The 22,604-nt window shown below is 47.1% G+C and overlaps 1 protein-coding gene across 8 annotated transcripts in view; it reads left to right on the top strand.

Annotated features, from left to right (window-relative positions):
- cep128 (centrosomal protein 128) overlaps nt 1-22,604 on the top strand; it is a 47,246-nt gene that overhangs the window by 2,300 nt on the left and 22,342 nt on the right. For 4 of the 8 annotated variants that reach the window (XM_090243141.1, XM_021612269.3, XM_021612268.3 and 1 more), the window contains exons 7-17: nt 31-103; nt 338-457; nt 1,340-1,426; nt 2,136-2,210; nt 2,333-2,456; nt 9,991-10,133; nt 10,529-10,816; nt 15,163-15,486; nt 17,156-17,482; nt 19,136-19,300; nt 21,761-21,937. In XM_090243141.1, coding sequence (XP_090099267.1) covers nt 31-103; nt 338-457; nt 1,340-1,426; nt 2,136-2,210; nt 2,333-2,456; nt 9,991-10,133; nt 10,529-10,816; nt 15,163-15,486; nt 17,156-17,482; nt 19,136-19,300; nt 21,761-21,937 — 1,903 coding nt within the window. Of the gene's footprint in view, nt 1-30; nt 104-337; nt 458-1,339; nt 1,427-2,135; nt 2,211-2,332; nt 2,457-9,990; nt 10,134-10,528; nt 10,817-11,176; nt 12,726-15,162; nt 15,487-17,155; nt 17,483-19,135; nt 19,301-21,323; nt 21,378-21,467; nt 21,938-22,604 lie in introns of those variants that run through there. The other 4 variants (XR_016497731.1, XR_016497730.1, XR_016497729.1 and 1 more) reach the window with 2 other exon arrangements.

The following is a 22,604-nucleotide window of genomic DNA, read 5'->3' as shown; positions in this document are numbered from 1 at the left end:
TTAATTAATTCCTGTTTCCCTGTTTCTAAGGTCTGACATTGACACCAGACGAGCCTTGGAGAATCTGTCCGAGCACCTGACGACTTCACAGAGACAGGACTCGGTCAGTTAGGAACATAACAGTAACATAACAGTACTAACACTCACTACTGTAAGTCGCTCTGGATAAGAGCGTCTGCTAAATGACTAAAATGTACATGTAATAGCATCACTGTAAATACATGAATTCACATTAAATACATAACTGTAAAAACGTTTACTCCAATGTTAGCTGCTCCACTCTAGAGGTGATCTTCGAACGCTTAGTGCTGTAACCTACAGTGACTTTCTCCCCCAGGTGTCGTCTCGTGTGGAGAAGCGTCTGCAGGAGATTGAGAGGGAGATGCGTTCAGAGCGACAGAGCGTGTCAGACAGACGACCAGAACAGCGGGGTATCATGTCTGATGAACTGCGGGAGGTGGGACACCTTGACTTCTACCCTTGCCTAATATAACCCACATTCATCTCGCACCATCCACCCCTCTCATCCAAACCATTCTAGCTGTCCTCCCGTCCCTGCAATTAGCCTCTTCCATGTCAGCGGTGTTGTTGTTTTCAAATTAAGACCAGTCCTGAAAGTTACAGCTGGGGGGCAGTGTTTAGCTATCTATCAGCTCTAATCCTCTCCTCTTCTCCTCGGTGAGAAGCAGTGATAAGAGAGGTGGCTAAGTCATTTGCATCTCTTTCCACTGCAGAGAGCCTCTTCTTCTAATGAGAAGCCGGCTGCCACAGGCTAGGGGAAAATAATGTATTTGTTCCCAAGTTAAGGGTAAATAAACAAGAGGAGAGGAAATGAAGAGGAAAATCATCTCTTTTACTAAAGAGAGACGGGGCAAGGGAGAGGTCTGCCTGGGTAGTTGTATTATAAGGCTACACTCCAGTGGGCCTACTCTACTCTACTGCCATGTTGTGAATGAATGGATAGGATGAGTCAGTTGGTGGATGGTGCCTTAAGGGGCTGTAATACATCACTAAGCCTTTACAAAACACCACAGAAACAGGAGTGTGTGGGATGGGATGCTAAGCTCTATTAGAAACCCAACACATTGTCTCTTTGAGAGGAGATGGAAGCTAGCTAGCCATTGACTGTAACACCATTACTCATGTTTCTCCTCCTGACTATTCGGTTATCAACTAGCCTAAAGGCTATTCTTTGCCTTTTTCGATTCTCTACTTGCCTAAAGGCTAAAAGGAAAGTTATCTCATTTAGTTTGAATGTGATACTACACACTAAATGCATAGTGCTGGGGGTGTGTGTACATGTACGTATCATTCATTACTCTATGGTTTCCTTCTCAAGGCTCTGAGGAGGCGAGAGGCTCGGGACCTGGAAACTGAAGAGGCCGTCAAGAACAAACTACTGAGATCAGAGAACGAGAAGACCAAGGTGTGTGTGTGTGTGTGTGTTGGAGGTGCTGATTTTGGAAGTGGGTTGCTCATTTGATTGTTACATGGAGCAGGCCTTTTCTGAAAAGCTCCTTAAATACCAGCCACTCGTATCACGCTTGGACAGCCTGGGATACCAATGCAAGTTGGTGGCATTGATATTTGGCAGTCTGGGCCACGTACATAGGCTTACAATACGCGGCCTTCAGATTGCAGGCCTGCCTAAAAGTAGAACAGAACAACCGACTAGGTACTGCTCTGTTTCGTCGTTAACCTACTGTTCCTAGGCCGTCATTGTAAATAAGAATTTGTTCTTAACTGACTTGCCTAGTTAAATAAAGGTACAAAAAAAGTTATGAGCAGCCTAGTTGTGTGGAGAAGGTGCTTTTTGTTTCCTTAATTGTTCTTGCATCAATGAGCTTAGAAATGTTTGAATCCTTCATGATGTAATGTGATTTGTGGATTCAAATAAAGTATTTCAAATGTGTGTGTGCATGCAAATAATATTTTAGCCATGTATTCTGTAACCCACTTTCTGCCTTGTTGAAGAATGCAGATGATATTCTATATGAGCTGAAGTACTTCCTGGTTGTATAATGAAAGGGATCTCATGAATGTGCCTATGTCTGTCCAGGTCATGTGTAGGGCCACAATTTTTTTTTCCTGACCAGCTAAAACTCTTGGCACTAATCATGTGATCTGTCCTCCAGATGGAGGCGGAACTGGAGAGGGCCAGGAGACAGCTGGACCAATCAGAAGGAGGCAGGGGCGCTCTTCTACAACAGGTACTCGAGTAGCTCTTCTTAAAGGTGTGTGTGTGTGTGTGTGTGTGTGTAGGGGTGGGTGCAACGGTGTTAATCAAATTCATATTCTATGTGTGGGTAAACTCCTCCGTGTGTGTTCCCAGGTAGAGGAGATGCGTGTGCAGCTGCTGAGGACAGAGAAGGAACGTATGGATCTGCAGAGGGAGATCTCCCAGCTTACTACCCAGCCCAGAGCTACTCGCATGGACAGGGAGGAGAGAGGAGCAGGTACTGACTGCTGGAGAAGGAGGCTGGAGCTCTTATGAGTTAAGGGTTTTTCAGTGGAGGTTGTCGGCTGATGGAGGGGTGGGGAGGAGAGTGAATGTCTGGGCTTAGGTACTGACTGAAGGTTACATATGTAACCACGGTTGTGAGCTATATGGATCACTCCAATATATTGGTATCACTCTGCGGTGGAGGAATACATCTGAGGTGAGGATTTACTCCCGTGTACACCTGCGTCACGGCTGGGGTCCGCCCCTATATATAAACCCCATGGTCACAACACACGTTTTCTAAATAATTTTTGAGGCGCCTCTAGCACCGTAGAGGATTGGAGTGATCCATATAGCTCACATAACCGTGGTTACATAAGTAACCTTCGTTATGTTTCACTATATTGGATTTTTCCAATATATTGGTATACCAGTACCAGATTTAGTCTGTGCTAGAGGGACCTCGCCAGCCAGCGACGAAGTCCCAGCGCGGGACCTAGACACAGGGGCCGTCAATGTGGAAGGGGGGTCCCGGCACAGTCCCCAGAAGGAGGCGACTCCGAGGACCGCTGAACCAACTGCAGAGGAAGGTACCACATTTACCCGATAATACCTAGCAAAGGTGCAAGAGGAAGCCCAGCTGGCCGCAGCACAGATATCAGCGAGGGGCACTCCTCTCAGTAGAACCCAGGAGCAGCCACACCTCATGTTGATTGTGCCACCACAGATCCCAGCACTGGCCTGCCAGCCAGATGGTATACTGTTGTAATCGTGTCCACCATCCAATGAGAGAGCCTCTGCTTTGATAACCCAGCCCCCAGGACTCTCTCACCATAGTAGACAAAGAGCTGGTCTGTTGTTGGAGGTGTTTCAGGGAGGCTGACTCCAACGGTTCGAAAGGTGGCTTTGCCAAAGCTGCCAAGACCATATTTAGATCCCAGCTCGCCATTCAGCGGGTCCTAGCTGGACGCAGGCGACGGACCCCCTTCATAAACCTGGAGACCAAGGGATGGCGACCCACTAGCCTGTCCATCCACCCCACATGGCAGGCAGATATAGCAGCCAAATACCCTCTGAGTGTAGAAGCTGCCAAGCCCTCATCCAAGGGAAACTGCAGGTATTGGAGGACATACTGCACCCCGCATGACCCGGGCACAACCTCAATACCAGCGCACCAAGAGCAGAACAACCGACAGCGCAACTGGTTTTCCGCGGATACGCCCTCCTGCAGCCCTAACATGGACCATTGGTGCAGTTCAGCGGCCAAGCCCACAGACTGAGACGGTGCGGTCTCGGATGCCAGAGTTCCTCCGGCCTGAGATAGCAGGTTGGGTCTCAGGGGCAGTTCCCAAGGTGTCCCAGACCACAGGGACAGTTGAAGGCTGAACCAGGGTCGTCTGGGCCAGTATGGGGCCACCAGTAGCAGATGATGCTCCGCCGTCCTGTCCAGCACAGCCTGGATCAGGTGAAAAGAGGGGAATGTGTAAAGCTCCAGCCTTGGCCAATCGTGAGCCAGAGCTCCGACATGGAGTACCACAGGGGGCAGTGTGCATTGTCCAGGGTGGCAAACAGGTTCACCTGCACCCTCCTGAACTTGTCCCACAGGTGCTGCACCACTTGGGGATGTAGGCTCCAGTCCCAAGGTGGCGGGCCCTCCCTCAAGGGCATATCCGCTGCAACATTCAGGATGTCAGGTATGTGTGCTGCGCATAGAGACGCTAGACGTCCCTGAGCGCAGGAAAGGAGCTCCCGTGCCATAAGGTGGAGGCGGTGGGACCTCAGTCCACCCTGATGGTTGATGTAAGCCACCACTGTGGTGTTGTCCATTCTCACCAGGACATGTTTTCCCTTCAGATGTGGAAGGAAAGACTGCAGGGCCAGTAGTATAGCTCGGAGCTCTGGTGTATTGATGTGCTTGCCGCTCCAAGGGGGTAGCCAACAGCTGCTGGCCGACCTGCCCTTGGTCCCCCCCCCAGCTGATTTGGGGGGGCGTCTGTGCTGACCAGCTCCCAGCGGCACATCCTCAGCATCTCCACTCCACCTGAGAGAAAGAAGCGACAGCGCCATCTTAACTATGCCCTGAGGCACTGTGTGGTCACCCGCAGCTGGTGGTTACGATGGCGCTACGGGTGCAGCTTGTGGGAGTGGAACCACTGTTGAAGAGACTGGAGATGGAGCAGGACCAGGGGAATCAGCAACGAGGTCGCCGTCAGCAAGCCCAACAGGCGTTCGCAGGTCAGGACGGATACCACACGCCCCTGCCTAATGTGGTTGAAGCAAGATAAGATCAGCTGAACCCTTCTGGTGGGTAGGCACGCTCTCATGAGGACTCCAGTTCCATGCCAATGAAGGCTACCCTCATTGGCATGACGACGACTCTTGTCGTTTACAGTAATGTCCAGTCTGACAGGACCTGGGTCCTGGTCGTGACACAAATCAGCCAATCGTCCAGGTAATTGAGGATCAACAATCCTCGGGACGTGAGAGGTGCCAGGACAGTGTCTATGCACTTTGTGAAAGTGCCGGGTGCCAAGTAGAGGACGAAGGGAAGAACCATGAATTCATAAGCCGTCCCTTCGAAAGCGAATCTGAGGTACTGCCAATGAGCTGGGTGAACATGGAAGTACGCATCCCTCAGGTCCAGTGTCACAAACCACTGGTCCCTGGACACGGCCTTCAACACACTGGCTGGGTACAGCATGTGGAACCTCAGTACCTTCAAGTACCCATTGAGGTTGTGGAGGTCCAGAATCGGTCGAAACCCTCAGTCTCTGTTTGGGAACACAAAATAAGTGGAGTAGAACCCACCTAGCCGTTCTGATGAAATTAGGCATCAAGTAGGGCACTGCCTGGGGTTGAGCCACGCGGAGAGGGTGGTGAAGTGCCCTACTTGATGCCTAATTTGTGTGGTGTTCTCAGAACGCCTGCGCCTGGCGCGATTGGAGGCCATGCGCGAGTAGGTCGGCCAGGCTCGGGCTCAGTCTGAAAACGAGCTCCCTATACGAGGTATGCGGATCCCCAGGGGGATGCCACCATCACACCTGTCACAAACGGAAGCCTTAAGCTCAGCCAAGCCAACAAGGCCACGGGGCAGGGGTCTGACGCCCTGGGAGAACTTATGTGGTGACCCGCCTGGAGGAATAGGAACCTGGTGAGGAATACATTACCCAGTACCTCTGCAAAAAAACGGGGAAGACACTGGTGGGAAAAGCAGGCAGACAAAAAAATAGCAACCAGGTAATGGATTTGATTTATTTGTTTTTTGTTTTTGCGCCAACATTACCTAGCTAGTTTAATATCCAAGCAGGAAAAACAGCACCATATGATGGAGTAACTCTTTTAAGGAACTCCAAAGTTAAAGTCTCAAAGTAGTGGAAAGCCTGCAGGGGAAAGAACAAGACAAAAAACCTGCAGGGTAATTGGCAGAGAACCCTACGGTGCAGGGAGCAGCATGTTAAAACAGTTCACAACACACACATAGAACAAGCCAGTGGGCAAGTTGTGTAAGGTAAATTACAGTTTGAGGCAGCAAGAGCCACCATACTAATGGATGCACATGGAGTCATAGTGTAACGCTAACGAAACACAAGTACGACAAACCACAAGCGGAAGATGCAGATCAACCACACGCAGCGAGTGGAGCACTCAAGAGGAGGGGCTGGCCATGTGGCCATGCTCCATGCTGCAAACAGCCAGGGAGTATACTTCCACCCAAGATCAATCAATCAATCAAATTTATTTTATATAGCCCTTCGTACATCAGCTGATATCTCAAAGTGCTGTACAGAAACCCAGCCTAAAACCCCAAACAGCAAGCAATGCAGGTGAAGAAGCACGGTGGCTAGGAAAAACTCCCTAGAAAGGCCAAAACCTAGGAAGAAACCTAGAGAGGAACCAGGCTATGTGGGGTGGCCAGTCCTCTTCTGGCTGTGCCGGGTGGAGATTATAACAAAACATGGTCAAGATGTTCAAATGTTCATAAATGACCAGCATGGTCGAATAATAATAAGGCAGAATAGTTGAAACTGGAGCAGCAGCACAGTCAGGTGGACTGGGGACAGCAAGGAGTCATCATGTCAGGTATTCCTGGGGCATGGTCCTAGGGCTCAGGTCCTCCGAGAGAGAGAAAGAAAGAGAGAATTAGAGAGAGCATATGTGGGATGGCCAGTCCTCTTCTGGCTGTGCCGGGTGGAGATTATAACAGAACATGGCCAAGATGTTCAAATGTTCATAAATGATCAGCATGGTCGAATAATAATAAGGCAGAACAGTTGAAACTGGAGCAGCAGCACAGCCAGGTGGACTGGGGACAGCAAGGAGTCATCATGTCAGGTAGTCCTGGGGCATGGTCCTAGGGCTCAGGTCCTCCGAGAGAGAGAAAGAGAGAAGGAGAGAATTAGAGAACGCACACTTAGATTCACACAGGACACCGAATAGGACAGGAGAAGTACTCCAGATATAACAAACTGACCCTAGCCCCCCGACACATAAACTACTGCAGCATAAATACTGGAGGCTGAGACAGGAGGGGTCAGGAGACACCCGATATTACACGTGTGTCGCAGTCACAGGGTTGATATATAGGAGCGTACCCCAGCTGTGACATAGGTGTGCACAGGTGTACACGGGAGTGAGTCTGTAAATCCTCACTTCGGATGTATCCCTCCGCCAAGGAGTGATACCAATATATTGGAGTGATTCAATATATTGAAACATAACTACTGCTGGCCCACAGGAATAAGTGTTTTTTTATTTTTTTATTTTTTTTAAATGAAGGCTGTGTGGATATGGTGTGTGTGTGTTATCTGACATGTAGAGCATGGTAAACTACCGGTCAAGTTTTAGAACACCTTCTCATTCAAGGGTTTTTCTATATTTTTACTATTTTCTACATTGTAGAATAATAGTGAAGACATCAACATTATGGAATTACACATATGGAATCATGTAGTAGCCAAAAAAGTTTTAAACAAATCAAAATATATTTTATATTTGAGATTCTTCAAACAGCCACTTTTGCCTTGATGACAGCTTTGCACACTCTTGGCATTCTCTCAACCAGCTTCACCTGGAATGCTTTTCCAACAGTCTTGAAGGAGTTCCCACATATGCTGAGCACTTGTTGGCTGCTTTTCCTTCACTCTGCAGTACAACTCATCCCAAACCATCTCAATTGGGTTGAGGTCGGGGGATTGTGGAGGCCAGGTCATCTGATGCAACACTCCATCTCTCTCCTTCTTATTAAAATAGCTCTTACTCAGCCCGACGGTGTGGTTGCCATGCTGGTTAAGTGTGCCTTGAATTCTAAATAAATCACTGAAAGTGTCACCAGCAAAGCACCCCCACACCATAGCACCTCCTCCATGCTTTACAGTGGGAAATACACATGCAGAGATCATCCGCTCACAAAGACTCAAAAATCTCCAATTTGGACTCCAGACCAAAGGACAGATTTCCACCGGTCTAATATACATTGCTTATGTTTTTTGGCCCAAGCAAATCTCTTCTTATTATTGGTGTCCTTTAGTAGTGGTTTCCTTGCAGCAATTTGACCATGAAGGCCTGATTCACACAGTCTCCTCTGAACAGTTGATGTTGAGATGTGTCTGTTACTTGAACTCTGTGATGCATTTCTTTGGGCTGCAATTTCTTAGTCCGGTAACTCGAATTAACTTATCCTCTGCAGCAGTGGTAACTCTGGGTCTTCCTTTCCTGTAGCAGTCCTGATGAGAGCCAGTTTCATCAGCGCTTGATGATTTCTGCGACAGCACTTGAAGAAACTTTCAAAGTTCTTGAAATGTTCCATTTTGACTAACCTTCATGTCTTAAAGTAATGATGAACTGTCATTTCGCTTTGCTTATTTGAGCTGTTCTTGCCATAATTGGTCTCAACCCCACCCTGTGCAATTGGGTCCTGGACTTTATGACGGGCCGCCCCCAGGTGGTGAAGGTAGGAAACATCTCCACTTCGCTGATCCTCAACACTGGGGCCCCACAAGGGTGCGTGACTCTCTGTTCAACCACGACTGTGTGGCCATGCACTCATCCAGCTCAATCATCAAGTTTGCAGACGACACAATAGTAGTGGGCTTGATTACCAAAACGACGTGACAGTCTACAGGAAGGAGGTGAGAGCACTCGGATTGTGGTGTCAGGAAAACAACCTCTCACTCAACGTCAACAAAACAAAGGAGATTATGGTGGACTTCAGGAAACAGCAGAGGGAGCAACCCCCTATCCACAACGAAGGAACAGCAGTGGAGAAGGTGGAAAGTTTTAAGTTCCTAGGCGGACACATCATAGACAAACTGAAATGGTCTACTCACACAGACAGTGTGGTGAAGAAGGCGCAACAGCATCTCTTCAACCTCAGGAGGCTGAAGAAAATTGGCTTGTCACCCAAAACCCTGACAAACTTTTACAGATGCACAATTGAGAGCATCCTGTTGGGCTGTATCACAGCCTGGTACGGCAACTTCACCGCCCCTTAACCGCAAGGCTCTCCAGAGGGTGGTGCGGTCTGCACAACGCATCACTGGGGGCAAACTACCTGCCCTCCATGACACGTAGAGCACCTGATATCACAGGAAGGACCAAAAGATCATCAAGGACATCAACTACCCAAGCCACTGCCTGTTCACACCACTACCATCCAGAAGGCGAGGTCAGTACAGGTGCATCAAAGCTGGGACCGAGAGACTGAAAAACAGCTTCTATCTCAAGGCCATCAGACTGCTAAACAGCAATCACTAACTCAGAGTGGCTGCTGCCTCTGAGACCCAATCACTGGCCACTTCAATAAATGGATCACTAGTCACTTTATACAATGCATTCTAAATAATGCCACTTTAATAATGTTTACATATCTTACATTACTCATATCGCATGTATATACTGTATTTTATACCATCTATTGCACCTTGCCTATGCCGCTGGGCCATCTCTCATGTACATATTCTCATTCACCCCTTTTTAGATTTGTGTGTATTAGGTAGTTGTTGGGGAATTGTTAGATATTACTGCACTGTCGGAACTAGAAGCAGAAGCATTTCGCTACACTCGCATTAACATCTGCTAACCATGTGTATGTGACAAATCAAATTCTATTTGGTATTTAACAAATATGGCTATCTTCTGTATACCCCCCTACCTTGTCACAACACTACTGATTGGCTCAAACACATTCAGAAGGAAAGAAATTCCACAAGTTAACTTTTAAGAAGGCACACCGGTTAATTGAAATGCATTTCAATGCACCTCATGAAGCTGGTTGAGAGAATGCCAGTAGTGTGCAAAGCTGTCATCAAGGCAAAGGGTGGCTATTTGAAGAATCTCAAATATAAAATATATTTTCATTTGTTTAACACTTTTTTTACTACATGATTCCATATATGTTATTTCATAGTTTTGATGGCTTCACTATTATTCTATTAATGTAGAAAATAGTAAAAATATAGAAAAACCCTTGAATGAGAAGGTGTTCTAAAACATTTGACCGGTAGTGTACGTGTTGTCTGACTTCCATGTGGTGTTGTTGTTACATTTAGACCGGTCGTCGGAGCTGGAGAGAGAGGTGCAGGAGCTGAGAGCCCAGCTGAGCAGGACATCTGTCCTCAGTGAGGTGGACGATCTCAGGAGGACTCTGGAGCTCAAAGACCGAGAGAGAACACAGCTGTGCAACCAGGTCGAGGTACGTGTGTATGTGCTCGCGCGCGTCGATATGTAGGTGTGTGTTATGCATGTCTGCCTGAGTGAGGTTGAATCAGATTGTCTTTGTGCCACAGCTTCTGTTTGCTGCAAATGCTCTCTTGATCTGGTTAAATGTGCCAAGTAAGACAACAGTCAGAGTAGAACATCAATCGTCTAGCTAGCTAACAGTCATTTTTCCGCCTCATAAAGCTGAGATCTGTCAGTTCACTGAGTGGAAATATCAAACGCTCCCCACTAAGCACAAAGATATAAACAACGTTGTAGTGGAAATATTTTTGACTTAATAAAGGTATAGAGGATATATTTCCACGTTTTTTTTAGTCTGTGCTATCTTCACTGAATCTCTCTCTCTTCGTCACCATCTCCCTACCCCAGGTGTTGTCGTCAGACCTGGCGAGGCGCGAGCAGCAACAGTTGAGGATGCTGGAGCAGTTGAAGGAGATCCAGGGCCGCTCGGAGGCGTGTGCTACCGAGAGGGCCCGGGCCCTGCTCAGGGCTGAGGAGGCTGAGGCCCGGCTCCAGGACAGCTCCACGAGGAGGGAGGAGCTGAAGACCAGAGCCCAGGAGGCAGTCAGACAGTGGAGGGCCAAGTGCAAGAGGATGGAGAGGGACATGGAGGAAATGAGGGGACAGGCCCAGCTGGATACGGAGAAAGCCAAACAGGTCTGTATTGAGACTGGGAGGTGACGGTGCATTGAAAGAGATGCATCGATGTAGGTTTTGTGGATGGCACTGTTTCTGATTAGAAGAGTGATCAAATGCACTCCTCAGTTACTCTTGTTTCTACATGGTGCTGGAGGAGATGGCCACCGTTTTACGGTCTCCTAACCTATTGTGCTAGTATGTGTTTCTTTTCGCGATATTTGTACATTATTTTGTACATAATGCTTCTGCAACCATATCTTACGGAAGAAAATAGCTTCTGGATATCAGGACAGCGATCACTCAACTTGGATTAGACAAAGATTTCTTCAACAACAACAACAAGCAGGACTCACACGATATTCTCCAAACACCCCACAGGGCAGACATCCCAATTATCTGCAGAAGGAAGCGACGCAGAGGAAGAAGAGCCGGATGCCTCGTCCGGACCTGCAGAAGGCAACTAGGAAAGCTGCCGTTACCGTCAATATTACTTGCCAACGTGCAATCATTGGACAATAAACTAGACGAGGTACGATCACGAATATCCTACCAACGGGACATCAAAAACTGTAGAATCCTATGTTTCACGGAATCGTGGCTGAATGACGACATGGATATTTAGCTAGCGGGATACACGCTGCACCGGCAGGATAGAACAGCACACTCCGGTAAGACGAGAGGGGGGCGGTCTGTGCATATTTGTAAAAAACAGCTGGTGCACGAAATCTAAGGAAGTCTAGATTTTGCTCGCCTGAAGTAGAGTATATTGTGATAAACTGCAGGCCACGCTACTTGCATAGAGAGTTCTCAGCTATACTTTTTGTGGCTGTTTATTTACCACCACAGACCGCACTTAGTCAGCTGTATAAGGAAATAAGCAAACAGGAAACCACTCACCCAGAGGTGGCGCTCCTAGTGGCCAAAGACTTTAATGCAGGGAAACTTAAATCAGTTCTACCAAATCTCTATCAACATGATACATGTGCAACCAGAGGGAAAAACATTTGAGATCACCTGTACTCCACACACAGAGACGCGTACAAAGCTCTCCCTCGCCCTCCATTTGATATATCCGACCACAACTCTATCCTCCTGATTCCTGCTTACAAGCAAAAATTTAAGCAGGAAGCACCAGTGACTCGGTCTATAAAAAAATGGTCAGATAAAGCAGATGCTAAACTACAGGACTGCTTTGCTATCACAGACTGGAACATGTTCCAGGATCCTTCCGATGACATTGAGGAATACACCACATCAGTCACTGGCTTTATCAACAAGTGCATTGAGGACGTCGTCTCCACAGTGACTGTACGTACATACCCCAACCAGAAGCCATGGATTACTGCCGCTTTCAAGGTGCGGGACTCTAACCCGGAAGCTTACTAGAAATCCCGCTATGCCCTGCGATGAACCATCAAACAGGCAAAGCGTCAATACAGGGCTACGATTGAATCATACTACACCGGCTCCGATGCTCGTCGGATGTGGCAGGGCTTGCAAACTATTACAGACTACAAAGGGAAGCCGCGAGCTGCCCAGTGACACGAGCCTACCAGACGAGCTAAATCACTTCTATGCTCGCTTCGAGGCAAGCAACACTGAGGCATGCATGAGAGCATCAGCTGTTCCAGACGACTTTGTGATCACGCACTCCGTAGCTGACGTGAGTAAGACCTTTAAACAGGTCAACATACACAAGGCTGCGGGGCCAGACGGATTACCAGGACGTGTGCTCCGGGCATGTGCTGACCAACTGGCAGGTGTCTTCACTGACATTTTCAACATGTCCCTGATTGAGTTTGTAATACCAACATGCTTCAAGCAGACCACCATAGTCCCTGTGCCCAAGAACACAAAGGCAACCTGCCTAAATGACTACAGACCCGTAGCACTCACGTCCATATCCATGAAGTGTTTTGAAAGGCTGGTAATGACTCACATCAACACCATTTCCCAGAAACCCTAGACCCACTCCAATTTGCATACCGCCCAAACAGATCCACAGATGATGCAATCTCTATTGCACTCCACACTGCCCTTTCCCACCTGGACAAAATTAACACCTATGTGAGAATGCTGTTCATTGACTACAGCTCAGCGTTCTACACCATAGTACCCTCAAAGCTCATCACCAAGCTAAGGAACCTGGGACTAAACACCTCCCTGTGCAACTGGATTCTGGACTTCCTGACAGGCCGCCCCCCAGGTGATCCTCAACACTGGAGCTCCCCAGGGGTGCGTGCTCAGTCCCCTCCTGTACTCCCTGTTCACCCATGACTGCATGGCCAGGCACGACTCCAACACCATCATTAAGTTTGCTGACAACACAACAGTGGTAGGCCTGATCACAGACAACGACGAGACAGCCTATAAGGAGGAGGTCAGAGACCTGGCCGGGTGGTGCCAGAATAACAACCTTTCCCTCAACGTAACCAAGACTGAGGAGATGATTGTGGACTACAGGAAAAGGAGCACCGAGCACGTCCCCATTCTCATTGACGGGGCTGTAGTGGAGCAGATTGAGAGCTTCAAATTCCTTGTTGTCCACATCAACAAACAACTAGATTGGTCCGAACACAACAAGACAGTCGTGAAGAGGGCACGACAAAGCCTATTCCCCCTCAGGAAACTAAAAAGATTTGGCATGGGTCCTGAGATCTTCAAAAGGTTCTACAGCCTGGTACGGCAATTGCTCGGCCTCCGACCACAAGACACTTCAGAGGGTAGTACGTACGGCCCAGTACATCACTGGGCCAAAGCTGCCTGCAATCCAGGACCTCTACACCAGGCGGTGTCAGAGGAAGGCCCTAAAAATTGTCAAAGACCCCAGCCACCTCAGTTATAGACTGTTCTCTCTACTACCGCATGGCAAGCGGTACCGAAGTGCCAAGTCTAGGACAAAAAGGCTTCTCAACAGTTTTTACCCCCAAGCAATAAGACTCCTGAACAGGTAACTAAATGGTTACCCGGACTATTTGCATTGTGTGCCCCCTCCCCCAAACCCTCTTTTACGCTGCTGCTACTCTCTGTTTATCTTATATGCATAGTCACTTTAACCATACATTCATGTACATACTACCTAAATTGGCCCGACCAACCAGTGCTCCCGCACATTGGCTAACCGGGCTATCTGCATTGTGTCCCACCACCAGCCAACCCCTCTTTTTACGCTTCTGCTACTCTCTGTTCATCATATATGCATACTCACTTTAACGATACCTACATGTACATACTACCTCAATAAGCCTGACTAACAGGTGTCTGTATATAGCCTTGCTACTCTTTTTTCAAATGTATTTTTGCTGTTTTATTTCTTTACTTACCTACACACACACACCTTTTTTTTCGCACCATTGGTTAGCATTTCACTGTAAGGTCTACCTGTTGTATTCGGCGCACGTGACAAATCAACTTTGATTTGATTACGCTTTCTAATAGCCAAAGAGCAGCTGCCAAAGTGTTTTTCGGACTCATACTGGCCTTATGAGGCTGAAGAACACAAGGCTCGTATACAGAGGTTTGGAAGCTCACACTGGCCTTATGAGGCTGAAGAACACAAGGCTTGTATACAGAGGTTTGGAAGATCATACTGGCCTTATGAGGCTGAAGAACACAAGGCTTGTATACAGAGGTTTGGAAGATCATACTGGCCTTATGAGGCTGAAGAACACAAGGCTCGTATACAGAGGTTTGGAAGATCATACTGGCCTTATGAGGCTGAAGAACACAAGGCTCGTATACAGAGGTTTGGAAGCGGAAGCTGCTAGATCTACTGAGGCTGCTGGTATGGCTGGCTGGGCTCAGCTAAGTGATGAGCTGTAGTCAGTCAGCCAGGCGTTATTAGTGTGAATGTCACCACTCTGTTTTTTTTCTGCGCTATGAGTCACCTCAAAACTCTCTCCCCAGCAGCAGCTGACTGACTGACTGACTGACTCACACCTGGCTCGCTCTCTACGTGACTAGAATGAATACCCTGAATAATTTCTCCTCTTAATAAATTAGGAGGCAGAGAATGAAGTGCTCAATTAACTGATTAGGAGTGGCGCTCTGAGCTGGGAGAAAGCCTTGCAGACAGTCTCTCAGACAGCAGATTAGACAGTGGGGTGATTTGTAAGAGTTGGATCAGAGACGGAAAGGCGAACCAATCTTTCTTAAACAGACCGGGGCTAGGCCTATAGCCTTAATACAAATCTGAGCTGAGCGACAGCTTTTCACTATCTACGATGAAGCTGGTGTTTGCACTTTAAATACATTGTCCTCTTCACTTCTCCCCCTTCGTTTGTCTTACTCTCATCCCTCTCTTCCGCTCTTATTTTCCCCTCTCCTCCTTTTTCACCTCTCTCCTCCCTCTCCTCTCCCCCCAGGCGTGTAAGGAGAGAGAGCTGTCCCAGGCCCAGCTGAAAGCCTTCTCCCAGCAGACTGAAGGGGTGCGCAGGGAGCTAGCGGAGGTGCTGGGGCGTCTGGCTCGGAGCGAGGAAGAGGTGCTCCGTAAAGACGTGGAGCTGTCGGAGACTCGGGCACGTCACCTGGGCCTAGAGCAGGAAGTGAGGGAGGTGAGGGAGGCCTCCATAGCCCTGGAGGAGGAGGCCCAGCGGCAGTCTGTCCTGCAGGTTAGGCTGAGAGAAGAGAACCAGAGTCTGGAGGAGAGGGCTGAGGCCGTGGCCCGACGCAGCCAGAGAGACCAGGAGGTAGGCTACTTCATAGCAGAGTCTGAAAGGGAACCCTATTCCCTAATATACAGTTGAAATCAGAACTTTACATACACCTTAGCCAAATACATTTAAATTAACTTTTTTCACAATTCCTGACATTTAATCCCAGTAAATATTTTATGTTTTAGGTCAGTTAGGATCACCACTTTATTTTAAGAATGTGAAATGTCAGAATAATAGTAGAGACAATTATTTATTTCAGCTTTTATTTCTTTCATCACATTCCCAGTGGGTCAGAAGTTTACATACACTCAATTAGTATTTGGTAGCATTGCCTTTAAATTGTTTAACCTGGGTCAAATGTTTTGGGTAGCCTTCCACAAGCTTCCCACAATAAATTGGGTGAATTGTGGCCCATTCCTCCTGACAGAGCTGGTGTAACTGAGTCAGGTTTGTAGGCCTTTGTAGGCCAACTTTGGAAGTATGCTTGGGGTCATTGTCCATTTGGAAGACCCATTTCTGACCAAGCTTTAATTTCCTGACTGATGTTGCTTCAATATATCCACATAATTGTCCTACCTCATGATGCCATCTATTTTGTGAAGTGCACCAGTCCCTCCTGCAGCAAAGCACCCCCACAACATGATGCTGCCACCCCCGTGCTTCACAGTTGTGGTGGTGTTCTTCGGCTTGCAAGCCTCCCCCTTTTTCCTCCAAATATAACGATGGTCATTATGGCCAAACATTTATATTTTTGTTTCATCATACCAGAGGACATTTATCCAAAAGGTACTGTCTTTGTCCCCATGTGCAGTTGCAAACGTAGTCTGGCTTTTTTATGGTGGTTTTGGAGCAGTGGCTTCTTCCTTGCTGAGCGGCCTTTCAGGTTATGTCGATATAGGACTTGTTTTACTGTGGATATAGATACTTTTGTCCCTGTTTCCTCCAGCATCTTCACAAGGTCCTTTGCTGTTGTTCTGGTATTGATTTGCACTTTTCGCACCAAGGTACGTTCATCTCTAGGAGACAGAACGCGTCTCCTTCCTGAGCGTTATGACTGCTGCGTGGTCCCATGGTGTTTATACTTGCATACTATTGTTTGTACAAATGAACGTGGTACCTTCAGGCGTTTGGAAATTGCTCCCAAAGGATGAAACAGACTTGTGGAGGTCTACTATTTATTTTCTGAGGTCTTGGCTGATTTCTTTAGATTTTCCCATGATGTCAAGCAAAGAGGCACTGAGTTTGAAGGTAGGCCTTGAAGTACATCCACAGGTACACCTCCAATTGACTCAAATTATGTCAATTAGCCTATCAGAAGCTTGTAAAGCCATTACATAATTTTCTGGAATTTTCCGAGCTGCTTTGAAGGCACAGTCAAGTGTATGTAAACTTCTGACCCACTGGAATTGTGATACCGTGAATTATAAGTGAAATAATCTGTCTGTAAACAGTTGTTGGAAAACTTACTTGTGTCAGGCACAAATTAGATGTCCTAACCGACTTGCCAAAACTATAGTTGGTTAACAAGAAATTAGTGGAGTGGACTAGTTTTAATGACTCCAACCTAAGTGTATGTAAACCTCCGACTTCAACTGTATTGAACTGCTTTTGCCCAGGGTCTAGACATGAAAACTTTGGGTTTTGTATGAATTAATATATGAAATATGAATGAACTAAGCATAAAGTGACTTTCATTTCTAAGGAGTTACATAGCCTCCAGGCAGCCATGAAGGAGTTAACCTCTGCCCGTGCCCAGCTCACCACCCGTCTAGCTGAGGAGGCGGCGCTCAGGACGGAGCTCCAGAGGAGTGGGGCGGAGGGGGCAGTGCGGCTGGCCGCAGCCCAGGAACTGAGGGCTTCCCTGGGGCAGCAGCTGGAGCTGGAGAGGGAGGTGCACCAGAGGGAGCTGGCCAGTCTCAGAGCCACTGTGCAGAACGGCAGGACCAAGCAGGATAGAGACATACAGGAGACACTACGACTCTGTATGAAGGAGAGGAATGAGATGGAGCATCACCTCAAGGAGATCAAGGTAGCCCGGGCTCGGTGATTTTAGCCCGGGGCTCGGTGATTTTAGCCCGGGGCTCGGTGATTTTAGCCCGAGGCTAAGTGAGTGTTCACACTTGCAAATTGTAAAGTGAGCTAGCACCAACCTTAACCCAAGGCTAGCTGCTCCTGCTCCGGAGCAGAGTTGGCACCGACTTTCCAGGGTTATCCCCAGAAACACGTTGCCAAAATAGCCAGTATGAAACGGTGTCAAGAACAGCCTAGAATGCTTTTACTGTTCAATCACAAAAGCGGCACATTCACTTAATTGATATATGCTCGTGATGTCTGCACGTTATTTTGATAAGTAAACTCATATCATTTTAATCCTTCCAACTAACGCTACAAACTCTACAGCTGGAACGGCAGCAAACGCTCCATTTTCCTCCGTTATAGCTTTGCTATTGACATTTAATTGCATGTTACCATGATAATAATATTGTCACATGATTCCACCTGGATCATGCACAGCATTCTCTGTACGGGGCGAGATTGATTTTCAAAAGCGAGCAAGGTTTATACAAACCGTCACTGTTGGAAATCAAATGCTAGACCAATGTCTGTTAGCCCAGGGCTTTGGAATACAAGTGTGAATCCTTGTATCCTCCAGGGTTAAAGCTTAGCCCAGGGTTAACAAATGCTTGTGTAAACACAGGCTAAGCTAGCCCAGGGCCGGTCTAACCTTGGGCTAAGAACAATGAAGTGTGAGAAGGCTTGTTAGAGTAGTCCTCACAGTTCCTGTATCGTATATTCTCCACTGCTTGTTATTATCTTTATAATAGCTGTGGATATTTTATCCCCTTGTAATTAATATTAATTAATTACAGGGGCTAAAATCTGTCGTTCTGCCCCTGAACAAGGCAGTTAAGCCACTGTTCCTAGGCCGTCATTGAAAATAAGAATTTGTTATTAACTGACTTGCCTAGTTAAATAAAGGTAAAATAAATATTTCTCCCTTGTAATTAACCTTGGTGGAACTTGATTCTTCAAAAAATGTTTGAACAACATCAAGGTAACCCAACAGTAAAGTTAGATCATTGTTATCTGGCATCGATCCCGATGAAGTGGAAGTGGGACTTTCTCAGGAAAATTCAGTTTTTCTTTAATGTCATTTCAATTTCCTCCTCTTTGCCTATCCATGCAGTCCCAGACCTCACACGCCCAGTGCTTTGAGCCCGGGTGAATCTAGGACAATTAGGTTCCTACAGGCTAGAGGTGGATAGGAAGGCCTGAATATTTACCCTCTGCTTCGCCCCTTCCTTTCAGTGTGACTAGCTCATCAAGGCAGCTAGGCAAATAGGGGCTTGGACCCCCCTGAAATCCACACACACCTGAGTAGAAGCTGTTCAGGGTCCTGTTGGTTCCATACTTGGTGCATCGGTACCACTTGCCGTGCGGTGCCAGAGAGAACAGCCTATGACTTGGGTGGCTGGAGTCTTTCCCTTCCTTCTCTGAGCTCATGTTCACAATCCTCCATCTTCCTTCCTCGCTTCCTAAAAACACTGGAATAAAACCTCCAAGGTCGCTCCCCCCAGACCTTCTCCTGTGTTTTTTAAAAAGTTGGAGAGTGTTTGCAATTTTAACCCATTTTATTTATTATTTCATTTTTTGTAACACGTTTTGCGCATCCTCCCACCAGGCGGATGCCGCGTCGGACAAGGAGCTGGTGAGGGCTCTGCGTGTGAAGCTGGACAGGATGAAGACTGAGTGTGACCGGATGACAGAGGAGCTGAGCGAAGGAGAGGAGCAACGCTCACACCTCCGCAGAAAATACCAGCTACTCAAGCAGGAGCTGGACGACAAGGTGAACCCCAAATGGTTTTCCCCAAAGACTTAGATGGAAGACAGTAGGTAGCTGTTAACCACAGATCGAGGATCAGCTTAATGCTGGGCTTGAACAAACGCCTTCACAGCCTATATGACCACAGACAGTTTTACCTACAGTACTAAAGAAGATCATTGTATTTATCTAAGTAACTAAAGGCCTGCTGGCTCAGTATCCACTGAGTGGCCTAGTTTCTATTAACGTTACACACACAGACACTTTAAAATCTGGACCCCTACAAATCAGCTGGGCTAGAAAATCTGGACCCTCTCTTTCTAAAATTAGCAACCCCTATTACTAGCCTGTTCAACCTCTCTTTCGTATCGTCTGAGATCCCTAAAGATAGGAAAGCTGCTGCGGTCATCCCCCTCTTGAAAGGGGGAGACACTCTAGACCCAAACTGTTACAGACCTATATCTATCCTATTCTGCCTTTCTAAAGTCTTTGAAAGCCAAGTAAACAAACAGATCACCAACCATTTTGAATCCCACCGTACCTTCTCCGCTATGCAATCTGGTTTCAGAGCTGGTCATAGGTGCACCTCAGCCACGCTTAAGGTCCTAAACAATATCATAACCGCCAGCGATAAAAGACAATACTGTGCAGCCGTCTTCATCGACCTGGCCAAGGCTTTCGACTCGGTCAATCACCGTATTCTTATCGGCAGACTCTCAACAGCCTTGGTTTCTCGTAAGATTGCCTCACCTGGTTCACGAACTACTTCTCAGACAGAGTTCAGTGTGTCAAATCGGAGGGTCTGTTGTCCGGACCTCTGGCAGTCTCTATGGGGGTGCCACAGGGTTCAATTCCCGGGCCAATTATTTTCTCTGTATACATCAATGATGTCGCTCTTGTTGCTGGTGATTCTCTGATCCACCTCTACGCAGACGACACCTTTCTGTATACTTCTGGCCCTTCTTTGGACACTGTGTTGACAAGATTCAATGCCATACAACACTCCCTCCGTGGCCTCCAACTGCTCTTAAATGCAAGTAAAACTAAATGCATGCTCTTCAACCGATCGCTGCCTGCATCCGCCCGCCTAGCATCACTACTCTGGACGGTTCTGACTTAGAATATGTGGACAACTACAAATACCTAGGTGTCTGGTTAGACTGTAAACTGTCCTTCCAGACTCACATTAAGCATCTCCAATCCAAAATTAAATCTAGAATCAGCTTCCTATTTCGCAACAAAGCATCCTTCACTTATGCTGCCAAACATACCCTCGTAAAACTGACTATCCTACCGATCCTTGACTTCGGCGATGTCATTTACAAAATAGCCTCCAACACTACTCAGCAAATTGGATGCAGTCTATCACAGTGCCATCTGTTTTGTCTACCATATTTTACCCACCACTGCAACCTGTGAGCTGGCCCTCACTTCATATTCGTTGCCAAACCCACTGGCTCCAGTTCATCTATAAGTCTTTGCTAGGTAAAACCCTGCCTTATCTCAGCTCACTCATCACCATAGCAGCACCCACCCGTAGCACACGCTCCAGCAAGTATATTTCACTGGTCATCCCCAAAGCCAACTCCCCCTTTGGCCGCCTTTCCTTCCAGTTCTCTGCTGACAATGACTGGAACGAATTGCAAAAATTACTGAAGCTGGAGTCTTATATGTCCCTCACTAACTTTAAGCATCAGCTGTCAGAGCAGCTTACCGATCATTGCACCTGTATGTACACAGCCCATCTGTAGATATCCTCATCCAACTACCTCATCCCCATATTGTTATTTTTTTTTTGCTCCTTTGCACCCCAGTATCTTTACTTGCACATTCATCTTCTGCAGATCTATCACTCCAGTGTTTAATTGCTAAATTGTCATTATTTTGCCACTATAGCCTATTTATTGCCTTACCTCCCTAATCTTACTACATTTGCACACACTGTGTATAGATTTTTCTATTGTGTTATTGACTGTACATTTGTTTATCCCATGTGTAACTCTGTGTTGTTTGTTTGTGTCACACTGCTTTGCTTTATCTTGCCCAGGTCGCAGTTGCAAATGAGAACTTGTTCTCAACTAGCCTAGCTGTTTAAATAAAGGTGAAATAAAAAATAACTGATCCACACACAGCCTCCCTCTCCCCTGGCCGGTTAGTTTACATTGACATATTGATTAATGTATCTCCATAGAGACCCAGAGGATATTGACTCTGTATGGGGAGGTGGAGCTGACACTGGAACGTTTCAAGTGGAGAGTGAGGTCCGATGTTCGCGGTTGTCTCTGCCCAACCTGTCCATCCGTCCGACTGTTTTTCTCTGGGGTCTCTTCTGTTGTGATGTTGGAAATGGAAGCTTGGCCAAACTTTCATTATTGCATTGTCCTCCACATAGAGGAAGACCAAGCTGCAATAACCAGTTGTAATCTTGAGTCACCTCTCTCTCTGTCTCGCTCTCGCTCTCTCTCTCCTTCTTCCGGCCTCCAGGTGAAGTGCATGATTCAGGGAGAGGAACGGAGGCGTGGGTCAGAGGAGGCTGTAGCGGCACTAGAGGACAGACTGTCTCGTCTGGACACTGAACAGGAGTCCATCCTCAGTTCTGTAGCAGAGGAGATAGATGCTGCCTGCAGAGCACTGTTCAAGGACTCCCAGGACAAACTTAAAGTAAACACACACCATCAACTATTCCCGATAGGCACACACTCATACACACCTGTACCTATTCCATACTCACACCCCTACACACCCAAACGTGTTCCATACACACATACTATTGCCTACTCATCCTTTGTTATTCCAAACACACACATTGACATTCTTCTTTATCCAATACATGCACTCCTACACACCCTTGCCTATTCCTCACACACACTTTAACACACCCATACCTATTCCTCACACACACCCATACCTATTCCTCACACACACTTTAACACACCCATACCTATTCCTCACACACACCCATACCTATTCCTCACACACACTTTAACACACCCATACCTATTCCTCACACACACCCATACTTATTCCTCACACACACTTTAAATCAAATCAAATCAAATTTATTTATATAGCCCTTTGTACATCAGCTGATATCTCAAAGTGCTATACAGAAACCCAGCCTAAAACCCCAAACAGCAAGCAATGCAGGTGTAGAAGCACGGTGGCTAGGAAAAACTCCCTAGAAAGGCCAAAACCTAGGAAGAAACCTAGAGAGAAACCAGGCTATGTGGGGTGGCCAGTCCTCTTCTGGCTGTGCCGGGTGGAGATTATAACAGAACATGGCCAAGATGTTCAAATGTTCATAAATGACCAGCATGGTCGAATAATA

The sequence above is a fragment of the Oncorhynchus mykiss genome, chromosome 8 (assembly GCF_057628025.1).
Source record: "Oncorhynchus mykiss isolate SJ-2025 chromosome 8, ASM5762802v1, whole genome shotgun sequence".
Classification (NCBI taxonomy): Eukaryota; Metazoa; Chordata; class Actinopteri; order Salmoniformes; family Salmonidae; genus Oncorhynchus; species Oncorhynchus mykiss.
This window is presented reverse-complemented; position numbering and strand designations above follow the sequence as displayed.